Raw genomic sequence first — 17,853 nt, forward strand, 5'->3', positions numbered from 1 at the left:
ATGACGAGGCTGGGGCGAGCGCTTGTACCTTAGAAGCGGCCCGTATGCACTGGCGCTTGCAGCCCACCAGGGGGAGTTACCTTCGGAGCCGTCACCGTGGCACACGAGCCGAATGATATCTATGGTACTGGAGGCAGCGCTACTTCCTTTTCCAAGATGTCGGTGTACGGTCCGGTGGTGAAAATTCATCCCGTTGTGCTCGCCTCTATCGCCGATTCGTATGAACGGCGAAATGAGGGGGCCAGCCGCGTTATCGGAACGTTACTGGGTGAGTTATCTAACCCTGTTACACTCGATTTAAGAGAATGTTGTTCAGCGTCGTGAAACCGACTCGATTGCTGTCCAATCTCGGAGCATGCGGCGTATAACTATTTATAATGACTGTGTGATGGATATAGGTCAGCAGTGTGTTGTCATTTTAGCGTCCCGCTAAATATTTGGGATAAAATACGTATTTTGTAAATTGATTAGTAATTCATACGAGACTATCTATCTAGCTTGTCTAGTGTGGGCATTTACGTTAGACACCGTCTGTAGGTGAATCCACTGTTAATTTAATCAACTGGCATTTCTGTACATAAAACATGTCAGGTTTCTATTTCATTCTGAACGGAGAGCACGGAGGGCGTAACAACCCCGTAAATGTGTATCGTCTTTGTTTTGATGCCACAGGGACCGTGGACAAACATACGGTTGAAGTCACCAACTGTTTCTCTGTTCCCCATAATGAATCGGAAGATGAGGTGAGCTTAAGTGATCTGTTTGCAATGGTCTCTTCTTGTGTTTGCGAATGAGTTTGTGTTTGAGCACATGGACCCTGCCAAGGCTGCCGGTTAAAATTCCAGGAGCAGCGTTCCCGTATTAAATTAACCAAGTAAAATATCAAGCTGTATAAACGGATAAAATTCTGAGTCACTTTGGCATGTTGTGTTTGGATTTAGATAATATTCCATAGAGGAGTTGACCGTACGGGTAAGAGTAACCAGCATAGTGGTTATTTGGTTTGCCTCAGTGACAATGTTACCTTGTTCAGTAAATTTACTGTTGCACTCTGGGATTGTGGTGCCAAGGTCAAATTGTCCTTTTTTATTGTGATAGGTTGCTGTCGATATGGAATTTGCCAAGAACATGTATGAGCTCCACAGAAAGGTCTCCCCCAGTGAGGTTATCATTGGCTGGTGAGTCTATTAACCCCCGCATGCATTTCCTTAGTCTGCTTGTCTCTCAGAACCATTTAAGTCTGGACACGTCTGCTTTTAATGCATCTGCCTCTATTTTAGATGTGTGATTCACCTTATAGTCAAAGGCCTCAAGATAATAAAGTGATATAGGTCAAATTTTAGAGAAGTGTCCAACATTTCAGAATTTTCTCAAGTTTCATACTCTTCAAAATATCCTCCTTTTGCTTCAGTGACAGCGATGCAAACTCTTAGCATTCTTTCAGCAGCTTCCAGATGTAGCCACCTGGAATGCTTCTCCAGCAGTCCTGAAGGAGTTTCTACAAGTTCTGGCCACAAGTTGGCTACCTCACTCTTACTCTTCGATCCAACTCATCCCAAACCAGTTCTGTAGGCTTTAGGTCAGGGGATTTCGGGGGCCAGGTCATCTGCCACTGCACTCTTTCCTTGGTCACAAGATACTACAGTACTTGCATAGCTTCGTGCTTAAAGTCATTATCTTGTTTAAAAACGAATGACTTTCAGTAGGTGTGTCTGACTTTTTGGACTGATTCTGTATTAGTACATTCTTAGATGCAGTGCTGTCTTAGATAAAGGTTCTGGCCATCGTGCTCCTGGAGAAGCTTTTTGAGGATATAAGGGCTGCTGAAAATGTTTCGAATGTTAGATTTACAGTGTGAAGTTTAATTTGTTACATACACAGTCGTACACTGTATTACTGTGCAGTGAAATGCTTTTCCTCTTGTTTCCATTGTGGTACTTGATGAAACATGACATATAAAGGAAAGCAAAATTGTATAAAAAGATAAGAATAAAAATAACAATAAAGATACAAAGCCTGTAAAACAGACAATAAAAGTAAAGACTGGTAAATCAGCCCCAGTATAAGATGTGCGATTATAGTGTGGTATGATGATAAGTTACTTTTTAGCCAAGGTTAAACTGTTAGTGCATGCTGCTGTTTGGGGATTGCAGTGAGAATGTAATACCCATAATCCTTCTGTCCCGGGTTTGCAGGTATGCTACAGGATATGACATCACAGAGCACTCAGTGCTGATTCATGAATACTATAGCCGCGAGGCTCAAAACCCCATCCACCTGACTGTGGACACAGCCCTGCAGAGCGGCAAGATGAACAACCGTGCTTACGTCAGGTGGGGCAGCTTGCGGTGCCCGCCTCATTGAAGTAATGTAAATAGTAGCGTAGTTATTGTGTGTTTAACAGAGTAATTATTGATTTTTGTTCTACTGAGGTTCAGTTGGTTTTCCTGTCAAGCAAACGAACATATTTCTAGATTTCTAAACGAAGAAGGATTTTGCCAAAAACGGTGGCATCTGTAGAAAATCTGTTTGAGTGGCTTTTAGGGGATGGTTATATTTATGAGGGCTACAATGCATTATATCCGTTCTGTGGTCCCACTTAAAAAATGGAATAATCCTTTTTTATTATTTTGACGTGGGGTGCCAGCACGGACAATCGCGGCTGCCTCTGTTCGCAAAAGCAGTCTCTCTAAACTGTTTTTGAAAAAGCCTGTATATTTTTATTTTCTTGGTATACCCCATGACGTGTTGGGTTATTTATTTTTCACCAGCGCTCAGATGGGGGTGCCGGGGAAAACAGTAGGTGTGATGTTCACACCCCTGACCATCAAGTACGTGTACTATGACACGGAGAGGATAGGCGGTGAGTACCTGCTCCCCTTCGCCGGTGACCTGCAGAAGCACTCTGGACGCTGGCCGTGTAGCGGATGGAATGCTTTCGCTGACGCAGCAGCTCTCTTCTCCTGTGTCAGTGGACCTTCTCCAGAGAACGCGAGTGTCATCCAGCCGCACCAACGGTCTGACATCTGACCTGGAGCAGGTCGGGACGGCGGCCTCGCGGGTTCAGGACATGCTGGCCACGGTGCTGTCTTACATCGAGGATGTTCTGGTGAGCAGCCCTCTGTCGCTCTGGGGCAGAGCTGGCATGGATGGATGGATGGATGGATGGATGGATGGATGGATCATTGCACAAGGTACAACAAAACTGGGAGACTGTCCATGTCAATGCAAGAAATATAAATTAGACAGAATATAAACCGAAAGCAGATTTTAAATTAGTAAATAGAATATGAAATTTGACGTGGAGTATGTGCTCTGAATGCACATACAACCTAAGAAAAAAAAACTAAAGCTAATATACACTAAGATAAAACAAAAACTAAGGGAAAAACATAAGTATGAAAATTGTGTAAAGTGTGTGTGTATGAGTGAGATTATGGAGTAAAATGCAAAGGTGCAGTAGTCTAGAGGTTGAGTGTGGTTCAGGTGTTGAGTAGTGCACGTGCTTGGGGGATGATGATGATAATGGTGATGATAATGGTGGTGATGATGGTGATATTCGCCCTCTCAGTCCGGTAAGGTCACAGCAGACAACAGCGTGGGTCGCTTCCTCATGGACCTGGTGAACAAAGTTCCCAAGGTCACAGCTGAGGACTTCGAGACCATGCTGAACTCCAACATTAACGTGAGCTTCCTGTCCTGCTGCTTGGGTCTCGAGTGCCGTCTTCATTGCAGTAGTAACTCATCGTTCTGGTGTAACACAGTGTTTGTTGTGTCTTCTTTTCTACCAGGACCTGCTGATGGTGACCTACCTGGCCAACCTTACCCAAGCACAGATAGCTCTCAACGAGAAGCTTGTGCTCCTCTGAACTTAAAGATGGAAGAAGAATTTTAAACTTGACTTATAAGAATAAAGGTGTTAAACATTCCATATGCGGTATTCTTAGTGAATTATTGGAAACGCTGCAGCAGCTCCCAGCGATTTTCTGCACCAAGATATTTGTTTATTTTTCCTATGATGCCTATATACTTCTGAACATTATTTAATTTGGAAACTCTTATTGCTGCATATTATTCTTTATAATCCGTATCAAAAATAGATTTATGGAAGAGGATAGGTTTCATAATGATTGTCATAAATGCAAAAAATAGCATAGTAAGAATTTTATCCACTCAGATGGATTAGGTGTCTGACTGACTGGAGTAGAAATGACTACACCGGATTTCGGACTTACCACTAAATACTAATGCGCTTTGCAGTTACTCAGAACTAGAGAGGATCACATTCAGTTCTTAACCTATATTTGTCAGAATGATGTAGTATTAAGGAAAGCCCAGTAAATGTGCATTTAGGCAGTTGGAAAAAGTTACGATTAAAATATGAGCAACCAAGGAATTTTATTGTAGTTTTATTACGATTTAATGAGTAGTTTTCCCCACACAAAAGTGCAACCGTGGCCAAAAGATTTGAGAATAACACATATATTAATTTTCACAGTCTGCTGGCTTGATGTTTATGATGGCGATTTGCATAAACTCCAGAATGTTATGATCAGATGAATTGCAATTAATTGCAGTGTCCCTCTATGTCATGGGAAAAAAAATGGAATCCTAAAAAAATCAATTTCCACTTCATTTCAGCCCTACAACAATGGGACCTGCTGACATTTCAGTGATTCTCATGTTAACACAGGTGAGAGTGTGTGACGAGGACAAGGCTGGAGATCATTCTGTCATGCCCATTGAGTTAGAATAGCAGGCTGGATGCTTTAAGAGGAAGGTGGTGCTTGAAATCATTGTTCTTCCTCTGTTAACCATGGTTACCTGCAAGGAAACGTGTAGGCATCAGTGCTTTGCACAAAAAGGGCTTCACAGGTGTGGCAGGTGTGAGTGTATCTGCATGCAGAGTGAGGCGAAGACTTCTGGAGGATGGTCTGGTGTCAAGACGGACAGCAAAGAAGCCACTTCTCTCCAAGAAAAACATCAAGGACAGACATTCTGCAAAAAGTACCAGTCCGATGTCATGCCAACAGCAAAGCATCCTGAGACCAATCATCCTCCTCCAAGAACTCCCAACCATCCAAGAACAGTTTGGTGACCAACAATACCTTCCAGCATGTTGGAGGGCCATCGACATTTTGGGTTCATGGCCTGGAAACTCCCCAGACCTCAATTGAGAACTTGTGATCAAACCTCAAGAGGCGAGTGGACAAACAAAAACCTACAAATTCTGATAAACTACAAGGATTGATTATGCAAGAATTGGCTGCCATCAGTCAGGATTTGGCCCAGAAGTTGATTGACAGCAGCCAGGGCGAATGGCAGAGGTCTTGAAAAAGAAGGGCCAACACAGGAAATATTGATTCTTTGCATAAACTTAATGTAATTGTCAATAGATTATACTTCAGTGTAAAATAGAAACATCTGACAGAAAGACCTACAAACACTGAAGCAACAAACTTTGTGAAAGCCAATACTTGCCTCATTCTCAAAACTTTTGGCCACAATTATAGCTGACCAGTTTGAGGATTCTTTAGGGCGATTGTTTAAGATGACTAGTATGTGTATCCAAACATTGATCATATGTTTATATTTGTTTGAATAATATCCATCTTCGTTCTTAATCATACTACTTGCTCCGATTCCTTACTGTGATATTTGTTCTGCCATAGTTACCGTTTGACACCATTACCGCACAACGCAGTTCCCACCCAGAATGACAGGAGTGCCCACTGATGTTCACAAGATATTGTGGCCGTTTATCTTGCAAAAACTTATTTTGTGGAAGGTAGGTGAAGTCTAAAATGTGATCCGGATGAACAGTAAGGTCTGTTACGGAAATATGCAAGAGTCGAGCATAGAATCAACTGCTTGATTCTATAATTCGCCCTAATTCGACTGTTCCCGACGCGATTGGCACGCGCCTCCTAGCCCGGCTCGCTGCGCGTCACCGCCGTCACGGACGCGCGGTATCCTCCAGGAATGCACTTCCTGCTGCGGGAGATCACGTGACGCGCGCTGGTGCTCGGACCGGCCACAACAATACGGCAGAGCTGCCGTGTCACTCCCACGCCCGCGCCCTCGCTATGGCGGACGGCGAGCGCTCCCCGCTGCTGTCGGACCTCGGAGACGGAGCCCTCGGTGGGGCTAACGGCGGAGTGTTGCCAGGAGCGGCCCCGTACGGCTTACCCACAAAACCGCAAAGTGAGTAGCCGCGGCTCGGGCGATAGAGCGGGCAAGTTGGAAACGATGTGATGGTCACGTACGTGTCAGGACGCGGCGGTGGCGTGAGCGCCGTTATTTCCGTCTCCAGATCCGTTATTTCTGCTTGGGAGTACCGGAGTGCAGCTCCAGACATAGCGGTTCGTTAAATCGATGCAGGCGGCATGCAGTGAAGCGCAGCGCGGCACCGCAGTGGTCGCTGTAAGGAATAAATCACAGATCCTAGAGTAATAAGGACGCCCCAGCACTGCCTTTCACGTGTAAGGTAAACACTGATTACGCACGAGCCGCACAAAACGTGGACACCGCACCTGCTTATGAAATTATACCTGTTCTGTCATTAATACAAGATGCGCATCCAGTAGGGTGGTGGCGATTTAAAGCATCTTATAATCTAAATGAATTATCACACCCTAAATGTTTTTTGTACGTGTGATGCGGTTGTGGTCCCATGATGATTCAGTGTGCGAAATCACCGTGGAATTTTTCGTGACGTTTAGTTGTTAGTGCCATTTAGCCTTATTTCTGATATAGTGTAATCTCCGGGTACCAGATTTGATTGACGTTGCTCTTTAGCCACTGATGAAGCTTTTCAAAGCGGTCCGATCAGAAACCGGCCAATGAGCGTCCTCCGAGGGCGGAGCTAGCGCCACAGCAGTGCTTTCTGGGGAATGTATGCTTGTTACAGTTACGTCGGCATTTTTTTCCCCCCACAAACTCTTACCTGGACGCCTATTTTGGCAAGTCATCGTCCGTCCGTCCAGTCTTCAGCTGCAATCTTCACTGATAATTTATTATATTCAACTATTGTACTATTGAATTTTCCCCATAAAGTGCGTAAATGTAAGAGAATGCAATCTGGTTTGTCACTGTTTTCTGTTGCGCCCAGCCGGGGAGGTGGGGCATTATGTAGTGTAAATAAGCCTCAGGTTACTCAGGTTATCGTGGTATATAAGCACAAACTACCTTTTTTCTAGTACATTTAACGGTAAAAATTAAAGTGTTTTATTCTGTGTTGCTCCGTGGCAGACAGTGTTAAATACGCCATTTCATTCTACCTTCCCCTAAAGCTTCTTTCCAATGAACCAAAACTCACTTCATAACCAAACCGAAATAGAGAAAACCAGAAGTGGTGGGTTTTTATGTCGGTACCCTATAACAATACCTTTCCCGTGCTGATGGTGTCCCTGCTCTATGCACCTGTCTATTTAACCCGCTTGGACTCCTTTGCACAGACAGGGTCCTACCCAGTGTTCTGCACTGTGCTTCACTGTCGCCTCACACCACCTCAGTTGGGCTGTGGATCCCTCCTCCCCTGTGTGTGTGAGTTTGCATGTTCCCCTCATGTCATAGACTGTTTCCACCAGGTACTCCGGTATTCTCACATAGTACATAGAGTGTGTGTGTGTGTGTGGGCACCCTCCGATGGACTGGCATCCCATCCAGGGTGTACCCCAGCCCAGTACCCTGTGGGATAGGTTGCAGGCTTCCCATAACCCTGACCCGGTTCGAAGATGGATGAATTAACCTGGTCATGTCCTGCTGTGTCCTGTTAACATGTGTGTTTAGGTCCTGCTGCATTTCTCTTCACGATTCCTTAATTCTTGGCGCTGACGGCCCGTGTCATTGTCGCTGTAGCCCTTCGGCTCCTTAGCAGATCCTTCTATCCCATTCCGACCCTCCCAGTTGCGGCCTCTTGATTCGTCCATTAGCAGCACTAGATATTTTTACAGAGAGGTACTTTGTAAGACTTGGCATGTCCTCCTGGGAGCGGAGCTGGTGAGGCTGGGCTCACACAACAGGCTTTAACCTCTGTGCTGTCTAATACAGTGTTTCCCAACCCGGTCCTCGGGGAACCCCGGACAGTCCGTGTTTTTGCTCCCTCCTAGCCTCTTGCCTGACAGATCACAGCAGAAACGTGGACTGTCGGGGAGTCCCCAAGGACCGGGTTAAGAAGCATTGCTGTAATACATATCCTGAGTATAAACTTACTGCTGATGAGTTGTGGTTCACCTGGTTGCCAAGTGTCTTCCTCTCCCCCTCCAGGCTTCCCCCCTTTCCCTAGCCCCACCCAGCCCTCTGTGCTCCCCGGGGAGGACCCCCCACCCTACTCCCCCGTCACGTCTCCCGAGAGCTGCGGCAGTGCCCCCCCTGTGATCAGCTGCCGGGTGTGTCAGAGCCTCATCTGTGTGGAGGGGAAGGTTCACCAACACGTGGTGAAGTGTGGGGTCTGCAATGAGGCCACGGTGGGTGTCAGGGTGTGGGGTGGGGTGGGGGGGGAGACACCGCAGTGCACACTGGCCATCCATGCTGGCCGACATTCACACGGGGGAACATTCACATGCACCGCGGTGCTGGATGTACACACGAGATTTACACAACAAATACGGCCTGCGTTTCTGTGTTCGTACGACATGTTGATCTGAAGCAGGTTCAGACTCGTAGGAAAGTCCATTAAACCTTACGATATGACTCTGGTCAGGATTGAATAGTAGCATTATTTATTCATCTAACTATTTATGCAACGTGACTTACTGTAGAGGGAGGGGTTACACTCTGTGCGAGCTCCCTGAGATTTAAACCCCCAACCTTTGTCGACGCAATATTTGTGTTTGTTGATTTACTTTATCTTTATCTGCCTTCATTTGCAAAAACAGAACTGCTGCTATGACAAATATCTCATTTATGCCATTAAACAACAAACTACCAATGAAAAAGGTAAGCTGTTAAATCGCCCCTCCCCACTCACCTTTTGCAGCCCATTAAGAATGCCCCCGCAGGGAAGAAATACGTCCGCTGCCCGTGCAACTGTCTGCTTATCTGCAAGGTCACGTCACAGAGAATCGCCTGTCCGCGGCCCTACTGGTAAGCAGTGCAGCCTCTCCCCGTGCCACACTCGTCTGCTTTTCGACCCCCCCCCCCCCCCACATACTCCATTCCATGCACCGTATCCCTGACCAAATGGTATCTGTCATTGCATTCTACCAGCCGGGCTGTAGGGGGCATAGTAGTTAAAGAGCAGTCACACAGGCGTTCTCACAGCTTCCTGTTCATAGCAGGAAGTGCGGCGGCGTGCCCAGACACCGCCTACGGGCATCACTGCATGGTGTACTGACTGAAAGAAGTCTTGGTGAAGCACCAGTAGGAGGACTTCTTCAGGCGTGACTGGCTTGTGTTTCTGGCCCACAGTAAGAGGATAATAAATCTGGGTCCCGTGCACCCAGGACCGGCGAGTCCTGATCCACAGCCAGCTGGAGTGAGGGTCGTGTGTGGTCACTGCAGTAACACCTTCCTGGTAGGTGTCCGCTGTTTCATGTCCAGCTTCAGGAACTGCTTCCTCGGCTCCCACGTGTCCGACGGGCGGCGAGTTAAAAAACGTCAGTGGGGTGATTGACGGTGGACGTCCACTAGGGGCACCGCTCCGTCATTCTGGTTCCTTCTAGAATCAGCCAGAACATTTTAGGACACTGAAGGGTTTCCCTTGGGGAGTGTAACCTGGAGGTTGAGCAGTGATTAGCATGTCGTAAATGGTATTTTATATAATCCTAATAAGAATCTGCATCTCCGTCTATTTCTGATCACGTTGCTGTCCTTACTAATAATCCGTAAAATCACGCGGTCACCTACATGCTGTTTGCTCCCTCTGTGGTACATAACGATATTGGGTATTACATTTCTTGGCTGGTCTTATTAGCAAGCGTTTGGTGTTTCTGTGGAGTGCAGGGCGGGTTTTACAGCCACGTTTTCCTTTCAGTGGACAGAGTTCACGGACAGAACATTGGCCCGGTGTCCACACTGCCGGAAAGTGTAAGTACACTGAGCAAATAAGCAGCTGTCAGTGGTTTTTCAAGGTTCACCGCCTGTTTCCGGTGTTAAGGGAGGGTAAGCCGTTTGTGTATTACTTTGTGTAATAGTATGTGTATTAGGAATGGACACATGACATCATCACAAGTACATCCGCCATGCTTGGGGGGAAGAGACACTTTTTCAATTGTCTCCACACAGTGACTGATGTAGCAGTCATCCCGTCGTCCTCGGTTCTTATCCTTTATTTCTTTGTTAATACTCAAGCTGCACTTTAATATTCCCGGAAAGTTCTCGGAAAGAACCTGCCTGAGAGAAATGCTCATATGGAGAACAGCTTATAAAGAAAATGAGGACTCTGTATTGGGGAAAAAATATCTTTCATAAACCACCTCGACCCCTATAAGCTGCGCAGGTCTGGGTCAGTTTATCAGTTAACCCATAGTTTGGCAACCCAAGGTTTTGTTGCCTGAAATTTGGTGACATTGTACAAAGAATTTGATTTTTGAAATTCAGTTTCAATTTAGAAATATGTATAAAAATGTGTATAAAATAAAATGGTGAACAATGCCTCTCTTTGTCTTCCGACTTACCTGTTCGTACCTGAACGTAGCAGGTTACAGCTGCATTGCTGGCCGGTGCTGCATGCTAATGCAATAATGATCCAATCACTTTGCGACTAATGAACTCGAACCTGTGTGTAGCTCAGTCTGCCTAGAGTGAACGACACAGAAGTATGAATAGGCAAAAAAAAATTTACTTTCATATTGTGTTCTCAGAATCGCGCTTCGGAAAATGATGTCGATTTTTCTCGCGCGTCGCTTCTCTTAATCAGTTTTATTCTCTGATGAGCCGATCGTGACGCTAATGAGTTGGTTATATCGATGGTTGCCAAGAGCTTTCTAATGGTAGGTGATGCCCCTCATGTTTTAATTGTTCAGTAGAGCGGCTTATACTTCTGGTTTAGTGTGAAGTTGCGGAACACTAATGGCAGTAATGTTATTTAAAAGGGGGGCTTTAAGTTTTTGTTAATGTCCATCTACATAATTAATACATCAAGTTCAAAGTACTTAAGTAATAAGCAGTCATACATTTTTTTTTATTTTATTTTTTAGATTGCTGAAGTATGCAAAGTAATACATTTATCTCAGCATATTGCAGCCCTCAAAAAAACGTGGATATTGTTTATTCAGTGTATTAGTTTGTTATACGATACGATATCATATGATCGGCTTTTGCAACCGACTACACAACAGTGTCGCGCAGTTGCGCACTTTTAGTGAATAAATCTGAATAGAGCCACAGACTCAACCGGTGCACCCAGCATGGCGGATCAATCCCACAATGCAACATGGGTGCCCAAGCTCTGTAGGAACGCTCGCCCCCCTGACCCCTCCCTCTCTGATCACGCAGCTCCTCAATTGGCCAGCGGTATCCCAGGAGGCGGAGCTGCTGGTGCTTCCTCATGTGTCTGCTTTTCAGCATTGCCACAGCAGGACTAGTGGTGGGTGAAAACGATGCATTGTGCAACGTGCTGGCAAATACATGCGCTCCACGGTGCACGCCACCCAGTGGTCACAGTGAGAACGGCACCTCGCGCACTGTGCTTAGTGGTATTAACGCATGCTGCTGCGTGCTGCATTACGCACTCGGCCACTGCACAGCAGCCATTCACTATCAAATATTCAATTATTAACCCTAATGGAAACGGACAAAGAAATGACAGTAGCAGACAATACAGAACAATACGCTAAGAACATAAACAGGAATGAAACAAAACAATAGAAGTAAAATTAATCAGATGCAGCGTGTAAGTATGTGATGCCTCTCTGGGCAGATTTACAGTAAGGACTTGGGTGGGAGATTCCCGATTAGAGTCTAATGGGAGCTGATCATTACCGTAAACCATAGACTATAAGTTCACATGGTTTTCCTATCCTGGTAGAAATGCTGTGGCTGAATGTTGCACATTGTCATGTGTACATTGGTTCTGGTTTTTGCTTGCTTCCTCATTCTGGCATGCCCTCTCTCTCTCTCTCTCTCCCTCAGGCCGGTACCTGGCTCCAGGCCAAACAGTACCGGGGGATCTATGCCTCCTGGGCCGTCCTGATCCTGCTGGTTCTGCTGAGCCTTGGCCGAGCCCTTTACTGGGCTTGCATGCGGGTCAGCCAGCCCCTGCAGAGCTTCACATAGAGCGGGACAGTGAAGGCGATGGGGAGGGGGGTGGGGCCATTTGGGGATGGGAGTGCAGCCAGATACATTTACACACTCAGTCGCGAGTTACAGTCACTCGTGCAGTTTCACTCATTTCCTTACCCAGACGGACACTCCTACACACACGCACAAACACACACACACACACAGCAAAACCACACTCATATCTGTATATTTGTGCAGGAAGCGGGAGGGGCTGTGACTTGCGCTAATTTTTACGTAAACGGTACGTTAACGTGCAGCGTGCCTTTTCTGCCCCCTTCGAGGGCTCCCAGCCGGTTCCTTACTAGAATAATAATTGAAGTAAAACTTCACGGACCCAGCTGCCATGTGGCTGGTTCATGTTCTGCAGGCGATGAGCAGTTTTAGTTCGTGTTTTAGCAAAGCTCTGTGTTCCATGGTACCCTGTGATGTATCATATATCGCAGTAATGGCCCTTTAAATCACTGAACCCACCAATAGCGGTGCCGCCTTTCCCGGCTAAGGCTGGTTGACAGGCCCTCGCTGATCCCGGGCCGATCGGTGAGTCTGGCACGACCCGAATGTGACCCAGACAAGGCAGGGCTTCCCAGACAGCAGCTCCACCAATCAGGGTACAGCGCTGATCTGTTGACACTCTGTGTGTGTGTGTGTGTGTATGTATGTGTGTGTGTGTGTGTGAGTGAGTGAGAGAGAGAGAGAGACAGACAGTGAGTTTGCCATATTATGCCTGTGTGTACCTGAGTCTGCTGTATTGTGTGTGTCTCTGCCGAAAGGTGCCTGCATATGCATCTGTGGTCTAGGTGAAGGTCATCATGCACTGTCCTGTAAACCTGAATGGCAGTGCTGTGCTGGCACAACGTTTGGGGAACAGCCGTCATGTGAGATGTTAAACAAGAAATGTAGCAAAGGGAACTGCAGTCACAGACCCCGCAGAATGTCTTCAAATTTAGCCGGAAGTAACTACACACTATTTTACTCTTGCTAAAATAAAAAGAAGATAATTCATAGAATAATAGAAAAGGCACTATGAAGGCGCCTGTCTAATGGTGTCTAACCCTTCGCCAGTTTAGCTTTTCAGGTTTGCTTTGCTCTGTAAATAGTTTTCCTTCTTAAATGTGAATAATTTTCTGAAGGTTGATCAAGGCCGTAGAGTCCAGGTATGTTCATCTGTTTTTTTTTTTGTCCCTCTTCTCAGGCATTACTTGCCATTTTACCGTAATTCTGGAAAACCAGTCACGTTTTGATTCCGCTATTTCCGCATTCTTGTTTCTGTTCTGCCTTTTCTGGAATTATCTGTATTTATCTGTTCGTTGTTTCGTTGGATCGTGCGCAGAGAAACTGTTAAAAAAAAAAAATTGAGAACTGGAATCTGAAATGGGGGGTTTTGCAAGTGCAGTACTTGCGATTAGTGTTCTCTGTGTGTGCGTGTGTGTGCGAGCAAGAAGCCATTGGCGAGGAAGATCATTTTAGAAAAGCAGCCTCCTGAATACCCGTGTGTCCGAGTTTCCAAGGCCAGTAGGGTGGGTTTCTTACAGGGGTCAAATGGAAACCAATCAATGAAATGTGCTGCGTGCCGCTTGAAGCGGAACCCGGGCATGATTAAGGGAGGCGGTGCCGTGGTTAAGGCAGCCTTGTAAATCCGCAAGGCTGCGAGCCGGTGGGATCCTCTTATCACCAAACCCCGTCTTAACGGGAAGCCTTGTAGTGAAAGGGGCCATGGAGCAAGGGAGGCTCCGCAGAGCAGAAAGGACGCCACAGGAAGGCTTTTGGACAAAGAAGCAGGGCCTCGATTTGCTTAGGGGTTAAGGCTCTTGTCACGTGACCTCTGCCGCCCGGCCTGAGGGAGATACCAGGCTGTAGTTTTCTACAATGAGCTCATTCCAAAATGAAGCAATTTTGTTGTCCTACCAGCAAAAAACAAAACACAACACATTGAGTTCCCCTTTTATTTATTGCTTACCTGATGTTGATTAAAAGTACGCAAAACTGTGCCCGGAAGTGAGGAGCAGACCCCCAGAACTGGAATTGGGTACCTGTGGAACAGGAAGCTTAGCAACAGTGCAGTGTCTGTTTTCATAGGGAATCTCAGAGCCCGGACTACTCCAGACAATATGGCTCGCCTATTCAAACACACGTAGCCTGCAGAATGCCTGCTCAGCTATGTAAGCACCAGTAACCTTTCCTTTTGCTCTGTGTAATTATTTTTATTGCTGTAGTTCTCTGCTGTATTGTAAATAAATTTGTTTCTTTTTGTCAAAATTAACCATTGCACTTGTATGTCACACTAAACTGTTTGTTTTTTGTTCATTTTGTAATTTAATAATTCTGAGCATTATTTGCAAGCCTTAATAATGTCTCTGATTTTGTTACTTTTGATTGTACATTTGATTTGAGTTTTAATCGCCTTTGTTTAATTTGATACTCGGCAGCGAAGCATCTGGTCGCATTGTGTCCTAGAAACTTCTGCCCTGAGGGATTGACACGGTCATGGCTGCCCTCTGATGTGCCCACTGACAAACGCATGTCTGTTATATCTGTATACGCAAACACTTCCACACATGCAGAACACTCCCGGACGTGGTTGTCCGTTTGAAAAAGGTCCACCCGTTCCCCCTAAGGTTGGGGCGCAGTTTATCGTCTGGTGAACTGGGAAACGATACAGTGGTGTTATTCAGAAATGATACTACTGTTGGATCATAAATATGTAACCCTAGTTTATTGATGATTGTACAATATCAGTGATGTTTCCAACAATAATGGTGGCCAATCCTCTTTTCAGGGTTTGTTTACAATTAATAAAGCAGCGAAGACCTTTGAAGACTCCCCTGTCCGTCTTTTTGTTTTTTTGCTCTCGGACACTTGAATTTCATGCGGATATTTTTTTTCTCCAGACACAGCGAGATGGAGGGATAGGAAACGTACGGAAACCTTTCAAAAACCGCAGCCCCCCCCCCCAGAGAATAAGACAGGGGTGAGAGAGAGGGAGTGAAAGAGGAGCAAGTGAGTGACGTGGTGGAAAAAGAGACGGAGAACAGATTGAAGGGGCCAGGGGTCGGGTGGGGCAGTGGGATAATTCTAACCTTCTTGCTTTAAGGGCTTTGGGCTAAGAAAGCATCACAGTGCAAACTCTGCAGGGGAAAGTAATGTTAATCTGGTGCTACACTAACGGAGCGAATTCTCCCCTAAACCCTCCAGCCTCCTTACAGGGCCTTACACAAACAGACGGAGTGCAGATCTCCCCTAAACCCTTCACCCTACTTACTGATAACAGGATTTGATCTCTAAGACCCAAAACCTCACTTGCCAACCAGACAATATCAGCTTCTCACGGGTATGCTAACCAATGGTAGCTACGTCACCTGTCCACACACGGCTGCATGGTGAATCTTAAAATAGTAGATTACAAAACTAGGGTCAGATCAGACCAATAGCCTTCAAGTTCGATGAACACTACAGTGGGTTTGTGACTAGGTTATCTCCATCTTGATGATGCCAGCCATGGTAATGACTGGTCGGTATGACTTCTTGTATGACCCATATGGATACTTCAGTGAAAGATTCAACTTTACAAAAAATACAAATTGACTGGTTTGTTCTGTTCCTTATTAGGGATGTAGCAGCCAACCATACGGTAATTTCAGATGTGAAGGTCAGAGCATCTGGGAGTGAGTTAAGCTGCAAAGTGGCAGCATACAGAAAGGGACTTGGCCACCCAACATCAATACCAAACCTGGATGACAAATCCCATCAGTCATGTTCCAGCATCTAATGGGAAGCCAACCCAGAAGAGGAGAGGCTATTACAGCAGAAATGGGTCAACCAACTATCTGCTGGGATAAATGCTGCTGCTGTGCAGTCCCAGTCTGTCCTCTGGGATACTTGTAAATGCTGCTGTTGTGCAGTCCCGGTCTGTCCTCTGGGATACTTGCGAATGCTGCTGTTGTGCAGTCCCGGTCTGTCCTCTGGGATACTTGTAAATGCTGCTTTTGTGCAGTCCCGGTCTGTCCACTGTGATACTTGCGAATGCTGCTGTTGTGCAGTCCCGGTCTGTCCACTGGGATACTTGCAAATGCCACTGTTGTGCAGAATCGGTCTGTCCACTGGGATACTTGCAGATGCTGCTGTTGTGCAGTCCCGGTCTGTCCACTGGGATACTTGTAAATGCTGCTGTTGTGCAGTCCTGGTCTGTCCTCTGGGATACTTGTAAATGCTGCTGTTGTGCAGTCCCGGTCTGTCCACTGGGATACTTGCGAATGCTGCTGTTGTGCAGTCCCGGTCTGTCCTCTGGGATACTTGTAAATGCTGCTGTTGTGCAGTCCCGGTCTGTCCACTGTGATACTTGCGAATGCTGCTGTTGTGCAGTCCCGGTCTGTCCTCTGGGATACTTGTAAATGCTGCTTTTGTGCAGTCCCGGTCTGTACACTGTGATACTTGCGAATGTTGCTGTTGTGCAGTCCCGGTCTGTCCTCTGGGATACTTGTAAATGCTGCTTTTGTGCAGTCCCGGTCTGTCCACTGGGATACTTGCAAATGCCACTGTTGTGCAGAATCGGTCTGTCCACTGGGATACTTGCAGATGCTGCTGTTGTGCAGTCCCGGTCTGTCCTCTGGGATACTTGTAAATGCTGCTGTTGTGCAGTCCTGGTCTGTCCTCTGGGATACTTGTAAATGCTGCTGTTGTGCAGTCCTGGTCTGTCCTCTGGGATACTTGTAAATGCTGCTGTTGTGCAGTCCTGGTCTGTCCTCTGGGATACTTGTAAATGCTGCTGTTGTGCAGTCCTGGTCTGTCCTCTGGGATACTTGTAAATGCTGCTGTTGTGCAGTCCTGGTCTGTCCTCTGGGATACTTGTAAATGCTGCTGTTGTGCAGTCCTGGTCTGTCCTCTGGGATACTTGTAAATGCTGCTGTTGTGCAGTCCCGGTCTGTCCACTGGGATACTTGCGAATGCTGCTGTTGTGCAGTCCCGGTCTGTCCTCTGGGATACTTGTAAATGCTGCTGTTGTGCAGTCCCGGTCTGTCCACTGTGATACTTGCGAATGCTGCTGTTGTGCAGTCCCGGTCTGTCCTCTGGGATACTTGTAAATGCTGCTTTTGTGCAGTCCCGGTCTGTCCACTGTGATACTTGCGAATGTTGCTGTTGTGCAGTCCCGGTCTGTCCTCTGGGATACTTGTAAATGCTGCTTTTGTGCAGTCCCGGTCTGTCCACTGGGATACTTGCAAATGCCACTGTTGTGCAGAATCGGTCTGTCCACTGGGATACTTGCAGATGCTGCTGTTGTGCAGTCCCGGTCTGTCCTCTGGGATACTTGTAAATGCTGCTGTTGTGCAGTCCTGGTCTGTCCTCTGGGATACTTGTAAATGCTGCTGTTGTGCAGTCCTGGTCTGTCCTCTGGGATACTTGTAAATGCTGCTGTTGTGCAGTCCTGGTCTGTCCTCTGGGATACTTGTAAATGCTGCTGTTGTGCAGTCCTGGTCTGTCCTCTGGGATACTTGTAAATGCTGCTGTTGTGCAGTCCTGGTCTGTCCACTGGGATATTTGTAGATGCTGCTGTTGTTCTGTCCATGGTCTGTCCTGGGTCTTAGCCTGTAAAACAAACAGCCCTTTTACAGACATTAATCCTGACCGACCCCT

The 17,853-nt window shown here is 46.5% G+C and overlaps 3 protein-coding genes and 1 long non-coding RNA gene across 7 annotated transcripts in view; 2 read left to right on the forward strand and 2 right to left on the reverse strand.

Moving 5' to 3' along the window:
* Positions 1-109: 109 nt before the first annotated feature.
* eif3f (eukaryotic translation initiation factor 3, subunit F) lies at positions 110-3,931 on the forward strand. Its single transcript, XM_049011248.1, has 8 exons — positions 110-268; positions 673-743; positions 1,099-1,178; positions 2,196-2,333; positions 2,772-2,863; positions 2,973-3,109; positions 3,572-3,685; positions 3,792-3,931. Exons 1-8 carry the CDS (start codon positions 157-159, stop codon positions 3,867-3,869), a joined length of 822 nt encoding a protein of 273 aa, XP_048867205.1. The 5' UTR covers positions 110-156; the 3' UTR covers positions 3,870-3,931.
* Positions 3,932-4,236: 305 nt separating this feature from the next.
* Positions 4,237-7,171, reverse strand: LOC125740307 (uncharacterized). 2 transcript variants are annotated; one of them, XR_007397501.1, is made up of 3 exons: positions 6,947-7,171; positions 6,267-6,421; positions 4,237-4,824 (listed from the first exon to the last, which is right to left on the reverse strand). It is a non-coding gene; the product is annotated as an uncharacterized LOC125740307 (long non-coding RNA). The 2 variants fall into 2 exon arrangements; XR_007397500.1 differs by lacking the exon at positions 6,947-7,171 and adding an exon at positions 6,552-6,935.
* Positions 5,978-15,042, forward strand: pip4p1a (phosphatidylinositol-4,5-bisphosphate 4-phosphatase 1a). Its single transcript, XM_049011249.1, has 7 exons — positions 5,978-6,204; positions 8,269-8,468; positions 8,981-9,087; positions 9,412-9,517; positions 9,977-10,029; positions 11,440-11,530; positions 12,076-15,042. The coding sequence occupies exons 1-7, from the start codon at positions 6,087-6,089 to the stop codon at positions 12,217-12,219; spliced, it is 819 nt and encodes a 272-aa protein (XP_048867206.1). The 5' UTR covers positions 5,978-6,086; the 3' UTR covers positions 12,220-15,042.
* LOC125740298 (uncharacterized) overlaps positions 14,924-17,853 on the reverse strand; it is a 41,901-nt gene continuing 38,971 nt past the window's right edge. The window contains exons 3-4 of one of the 3 annotated variants that reach the window (XM_049011244.1): positions 17,780-17,805; positions 14,924-17,503 (exon numbers count right to left, since the gene is read on the reverse strand). In XM_049011244.1, coding sequence (XP_048867201.1) covers positions 15,988-17,503; positions 17,780-17,805 — 1,542 coding nt within the window. In that variant the 3' untranslated portion in view covers positions 14,924-15,987. Of the gene's footprint in view, positions 17,806-17,853 lie in introns of all 3 variants that reach the window. The other 2 variants (XM_049011243.1, XR_007397499.1) reach the window with 2 other exon arrangements.

The sequence above is a fragment of the Brienomyrus brachyistius genome, chromosome 4 (genome assembly GCF_023856365.1).
Source record: "Brienomyrus brachyistius isolate T26 chromosome 4, BBRACH_0.4, whole genome shotgun sequence".
NCBI lineage: Eukaryota > Metazoa > Chordata > Actinopteri > Osteoglossiformes > Mormyridae > Brienomyrus > Brienomyrus brachyistius.

Excerpts from the sequence above, each read along its gene's own strand:
- eif3f (XM_049011248.1), top strand. The coding sequence starts at position 157 with ATGTCGGTGTACGGTCCGGTGGTGAAAATTCATCCCGTTGTGCTCGCC. Across the intron at positions 269-672 it reads CGTTATCGGAACGTTACTGG|GGACCGTGGACAAACATACG; the intron begins GTGAGTTATCTA and ends TTGATGCCACAG. Across the intron at positions 744-1,098 it reads ATAATGAATCGGAAGATGAG|GTTGCTGTCGATATGGAATT; the intron begins GTGAGCTTAAGT and ends TTATTGTGATAG.
- pip4p1a (XM_049011249.1), top strand. The coding sequence starts at position 6,087 with ATGGCGGACGGCGAGCGCTCCCCGCTGCTGTCGGACCTCGGAGACGGA. Across the intron at positions 9,088-9,411 it reads GCCTGTCCGCGGCCCTACTG|TAAGAGGATAATAAATCTGG; the intron begins GTAAGCAGTGCA and ends TCTGGCCCACAG. Across the intron at positions 9,518-9,976 it reads ACTGCAGTAACACCTTCCTG|TGGACAGAGTTCACGGACAG; the intron begins GTAGGTGTCCGC and ends TTTTCCTTTCAG.